The 6,187-nt window shown below is 41.3% G+C and overlaps 1 protein-coding gene across 2 annotated transcripts; it reads left to right on the top strand.

Annotated features, from left to right (window-relative positions):
• The first annotated feature begins 704 nt into the window (after positions 1–704).
• Positions 705–3,346, top strand: LOC109904080 (ADP-ribosylation factor 6-like). 2 transcript variants are annotated; one of them, XM_020501196.2, is made up of 2 exons: positions 705–827; positions 1,177–3,346. In XM_020501196.2, exon 2 carries the CDS (start codon positions 1,761–1,763, stop codon positions 2,289–2,291), a length of 531 nt encoding a protein of 176 aa, XP_020356785.1. In that variant the 5' UTR covers positions 705–827; positions 1,177–1,760; the 3' UTR covers positions 2,292–3,346. The 2 variants fall into 2 exon arrangements, with proteins under 2 accessions (XP_020356785.1, XP_020356784.1); XM_020501195.2 differs by having other exon boundaries at positions 740–827; positions 1,038–3,346.
• Positions 3,347–6,187: the final 2,841 nt, after the last annotated feature.

Below are 6,187 nucleotides of genomic sequence, written 5' to 3' on the forward strand. Positions count from 1 at the left end.
ATTTTCAAATACATATTGTTACTGATGCAATTTCGTTATTTAATTAATGGCCATGATTTTTAGTACATTCGCACCATGCCTTTACTTTTAATCAATGGACCGCATTTTTGACAATGCTTGTGATGTCAGAGTAATCCGGGGAGCAGAAATGGCTCCTCTGAACACAGCGTGCGCAAACCAACTGAATGAGCCAGAGGAAGTGGCGGGTGATGTAGTCCACACCTTTCCGGTAGATCAGAGTTGTAAAGCACAGACAGAACAATGAGACAGATATTTCACCAGACGTATAAATGTGAAGCCCGGTTCCACTTACTACCAAATATGGTGATGAACGGAAGTCCAGTAGCCCGAAAGTCGGAGAAGATGGAGCGAGAAAGATTTTGGCCGACAGAGGTCATTAAGGTAATTTTCTCATCAATGAAACATTTGATCTTGATACCGTTTCCCAAACTATAATCTGTAACAAACAGAGTGGACTGCGTTTTATAGACTTTACCCTTTGCCAAAGTTTTAAAAAATTGCGTTGTTTAGAAGGAGTGCAAGGGCGAATTGAGTTATTGCACAAGCGCACTTCAGAGTAGGCGTTCCTTAACTGAAATATGCAAATAAATGATAGAATGCACCAATAATATCTAACTAGCTTGTGCTTGGCTCTGCCCACCTCTTGCTTGTCCTGCCCACTATTAATTTGCTCCCATTGGAAACGACAGGCTCTGGTCTATCTTGGGTTTGCTATAATAATCTTTGGTAGTAGCACTTCAACTCGACTGAAAAGGAGAGAAACGAAAGCAGGTTGGAAATTACTGAGAGGAGGGGGGAAACAGAAGGTAATATATTTTTTCTTTATTTTGAGATTTGTGTAAAATATTATAAAGGGTACATACTAACGTCTGCATTTTCAATTTCGTTGACCTATCCACAATGCAGCGTGAAGTAGCTAGCAAGCTAGAAGTTAGCATTTAGCTGACGTTAGCTAGCAGCCGTCACCTTGCTAAATTGAGCTTTCTGACACTCATCCCAAACCTGTTCTGTTTCAGGGGGAGACGAGGGGGTATTTTTGGATTAAATCAATGACCGTAGTCACCGGGACTTTAGGATCACGGGCTCCTACGAACGAGTGGGTAGCCCAGTGCGACGTTTGATGGAATAGTTGCAGACAATTGCCTTTCTCCTCAGGTGGTGCTGATCGAAACAAGGGCGAGGAGGGGGACCTCGAAACACACTCACCAAGAGGAAGTCCAGAGTACCGCAGTGTTTTTGGAGGGCCTATTCGATTTCCTTGGTCTATCAACAGTCCCCGCCCCTCTGACCCGGAATTTAATAGAAATCGATAGGAATAAGAAATCGATCATATTAACATTTTGTGACAGCTACAATTAAGAAGTATACGGCTTGTCATACAATTTACTTTCCAAACCTTTGGGTACAAATTTGAACTTGGATGCCTCAAACTCTGAGCAGTAAGTTATTAGCAGCAATCCTCATAGTTACTGATTTGTCACCAGGAATAAGCTTATTTTTGCCAGTTTATTTGACAGACCGACACATTCGTTAAGCATTGATTTGATCCTGACTGCTCAGGGTGAGCTTCATATTTCACACCATGTCCATTGATAGTTAGTTGCAGGGTTACGCCTGATTAAGCAAATAAATCAAGTTGAAAGCTGCATGGTTTTGACATTAAGGAAGTAATACGGGACGTACTGAAGAACCCAACCAGTTTTTTTTAATTTGACAAGGAATATTTATGCACTGTTTTCATGATGGGGAAAATGCTTTCGAAAATCTTTGGCAACAAGGAGATGAGAATATTGATGCTTGGACTTGATGCTGCTGGAAAGACCACCATCCTTTACAAACTGAAACTTGGACAGTCAGTCACCACAATTCCCACTGTTGGTTTCAATGTCGAGACTGTCACCTACAAAAACGTAAAATTCAATGTATGGGATGTTGGAGGCCAAGATAAGATCCGTCCCCTGTGGCGACACTACTATACGGGCACTCAAGGGTTAATCTTTGTTGTGGATTGTGCAGACAGAGATCGCATCGATGAGGCGAGGCAGGAACTCCATCGCATCATTAATGACCGTGAAATGAGGGACGCCATCATCTTGATTTTTGCCAATAAGCAGGACCTGCCAGATGCCATGAAGCCGCATGAAATCCAAGAGAAACTAGGATTGACCCGCATCAGAGATAGGAATTGGTATGTTCAGCCCTCCTGTGCGACCACAGGAGACGGACTATATGAGGGGTTGACATGGCTAACATCAAATTACAAATCTTAATGATTGAGTGATGACTATTTTTAGAATACATTTTTTTTTACTTTGAAGTTAAATAACTTAACTTCTAAAATGAATACAATAAATAAGTTTTGATTCATCCATTTATTTGATTACTATGATCCTATAGCTAATTTATCTTTATAAACTGGGTTTGCTGGTTTATAGGTTGCCTCTACTCTGTAGCAAGCTTATGTCACATTATTTTTTGTGGCTTGATGAATACACAATTAAATGGGTTCACAATTCAAAACTAGAGTTTACTGCCTTTGCCTATTCTTTACCCCATTTTTAATAGATTTTCTAATGGAGCTGGATTTTAATATTTTCATTTGGGCTAAGGCTTGGTTATGCTTTTAAGACACACTTGGATTGATTGAGTAACAAGTGTCTGTTTCCTAGTTTTTCCTTTCAGAACTAAAGTCTGTTTAGTCAAGCTTGTTCTGGACAACTAGCTACAACACCTTTTTATATTAAACATGTTTTAATACAGAAACCCAGTAGCAAATTGAGGTATCCCATGTCTTACATTTCATTTTCAGTATTCTGGACATTGTGACAATTATGTCTGAAAACACATTGTGTAGTGCTTGGACTAACCATCTGGAACACATTTGCACAAGTGATTCCCTTCAGTGGGCTATATTGTGATTTATCCCAAATTGTGCTCAAGCATAAAACTGAAACAGGCTTCTGGTAACTCAAACATGCTTTTTAGAATGCAGGTTTTGTTAATGGGTAGCCTAACATTGATGGTTATGTAGCCAATTGACTCAATATTCCAAAGGAATATCATTCAGCTCTGAGATCTCAACCTACTACCATTAATATGTCTCAGGATACGAGACTTATCACTTGACTAAATCTGCAGCATGAGTACAGAAGTACAGTAACCCTGGAGCAACGTGGACCTTGTCATTCAATGGGAGAGAACAGCTCCCTGGTGAAATAAGTCATCTTTTGGTTAAGCTTTCTTAATCATGTTGACTTGGAGAACCATGTACAGAACAATGTCATTGTAATGTCTAATAAATAATAAAGTAATTTTAAATGCCTAATTTTCTTGTTTTGATCATAACCTGAACTTTCTCAAAAGTGGTTAAAGGATCACAGTTCTCATATTACACATCTTCCTTAGGACTCAAAATCCATCATAAAGAATGCTAGAGACAAGATTGTAATTGGTCTTTGCTAATAGTTGACCACCTTTGCACTGCGAAAATTATCTGCTTGATGTGAACACAACCCTCCCCCTTTGAGGAATGTTTTGCAGAGCTTGCACTTGATGTGCTGCAGAATGCAGATGTTCAATATCCAACACAAACTTTTACAGCATTTCATTCAAATAAGTAGGCCTAATGAGTCATTATTCTGTTATGTGAAGAACACAATGTCTTGGTGAAGTGTTGCATTGAAACTTTCCTGGGCAGTTTATATATCTGTCCACCAAAATAAAAAAGCCTGTATTGTCACTCTGTCACCATTGGGAAATATGTTTTTCCTTTTACCCCATGTAAAAAAACAAAAACAGGAAGTCCAACTGGTCTCAGCGGAATAACTACAGAGCCACATGACTAGCCTCCATTGAGGTTTGGGTGACTGGTTGCACAAATTGTTGGAGCAATACAGCTGTTTGTGAATTCTGTGCTCACTTGTTTGTGCTTGATATTGAGCCAATGCTGGGTTGTTAGCTGTTACTTCCTCTGCTTGTGGTTCAAAACAGGCTACAAATTCTGCCCTCCCCTCAATCTTTGTTTAGAAAGAACCTACATAATTCATGTATGCCCAGTACAAAAAAAGTGAAATGTTAAATCTAGTTTATTGGGGTACTTTACGGCATCATTCAGGGAAACAACATCCTGTTTTTTGTACAGTTTTGTCAAGGGTTTTGGGCTGAATCAGACTTACCGAAAGAGGTCAACATCTGTTACCAAGTTCTTGTGTCCTCAGCAGTTAGAATCAGTAAGCAATCCAGCTGCATGCTGGTTTGTATCTTGTCTGGGGTCCTGTGAATATTATAAAATGTCCACCAGATTGGTAAACTCTGAAAACTTGTTTTTGTTTGTAAAAATTGTCCTGCTAAATGTGCTTTTTTTATTGGGTGTTTTATCTTTGCCTCAAGGTAAAATATACGTTAAGGATTCAAATAAAAGGTCACAATGGGACAAGGTCTCTAGTTACTCATTCATCTGTGTACTATCTCACACCAGGCAGTAATGGTGCCTTGGCCTTGTAAGACCCAGAAATACATTTTCTGGTCATTTAATTACCCCTCAGTGTTTTTCAAGTCTTGACTTAATCAGTCTTATTGAGTAGTCATTAAAACAGTCGAAAGAATAGGACCAGAGACTCAGGCCTTTATAATCACAGACACACTGACTCGATCAGCCGAAGAACCAGCTGGAGCTTGTCTGGTTGTCACATACTGAACAGGGGTGCCAAGGCCATCATCTGTAGTCAGCCTACTGGTTTAGGAGGAGAGAAGTTCACTGAACCTGGGGTCAAAAGCCCAGAGAGAGACAGGCTTGACTTTTAAACCTGAGAAAGTCATAGAAGGACAGATGTAAAAAAGGAGGACCGAGCACGCCCCCATTCTCATCGACGGGGCTGTAGTGGAGCAGGTTGAGAGCTTCAAGTTCCTTGGTGTCCACATCAACAACAAACTAGAATGGTCCAAACACACCAAGACAGTCGTGAAGAGGGCACAACAAAGCCTATTCCCCCTCAGGAAACTAAAAAGATTTGGCATGGGTCCTCAGATCCTCAAAAGGTTCTACAGCTGCAACATCGAGAACACTGGTTGCATCACTGCCTGGTATGGCAATTGCTCGGCCTCTGACCGCAAGGCACTACAGAGGGTAGTGCATACGGCCCAGTACATCACTGGGGCTAAGCTGCCTGCCATCCAGGACCTCTACACCAGGCGGTGTCAGAGGAAGGCCCTAAAAATTGTCAAAGATCCCAGCCACCCAAGTCATAGACTGTTCTCTCTGCTACCACATGGCAAGCGGTACCGGAGTGCCAAGTCTAGGACAAAAAGGCTTCTCAACAGTTTTTACCCCCAAGCCATAAGGCTCCTGAACAGGTAATCAAATGGCTACCCAGACTATTTGCATTGTGTGCCCCCTCCCCAACCCCTCTTTTTACGCTGCTGCTGCTACTCTCTGTTTGTCTTCTACGCATAGTCACTTTAACTATACATTCATTTACATACTACCTCAATTCGGCCGACCAACCAGTGGCTAACCGGGCTATCTGCATTGTCCCACCACCTGCCAACCCCTCTTTTACGCTACTGCTACTCTCTGTTCATCATATATGCAGTCACTTTAACCATATCTACATGTACATACCACCTCATATCAGCCTGACTAACCGGTGTCTGTACGTAGCCTCGCTACTGTTTATAGCCTGTCTTTTTACTGTTGTTTTATTTCTTTACCTACCTATTGTTCACCGAATACCTTTTTTGCACTATTGGTTAGAGCCTGTAAGTAAGCATTTCATTTGATGTCTACACCTGTTGTATTCGGCGCACGTGACAAATAAAGGTATTAGGTATTATTTTATTTGATGTACAACCTGAATGACTCTCATAGCCCATGCAACGGGAGGTTGTATCAGTAAAATATGGCTTTTGTTTGACTGGTGTTCACAAGTAAAGATAGACCAAGACTAGTGGCTATGGGATGTGTCTCCTCTTCCGGGACAGAGGATGGATGGTATGGATAGAACCTCATCAGCCTGGGGTGTGTGACTGGCATCCCTCAACAGTAAGAGGGGAGTCTGATCCCCTCCAATCGATGTTGAAGGACGGAGGACACATCTTTCAGCGTCCCACAAAATCAATACCTGGCGGTGCCACAGAGAGAGATATTCAATAGGATATTTATTGATCT

The sequence above is a fragment of the Oncorhynchus kisutch genome, linkage group LG14, assembly GCF_002021735.2.
Source record: "Oncorhynchus kisutch isolate 150728-3 linkage group LG14, Okis_V2, whole genome shotgun sequence".
Lineage (NCBI taxonomy): Eukaryota > Metazoa > Chordata > Actinopteri > Salmoniformes > Salmonidae > Oncorhynchus > Oncorhynchus kisutch.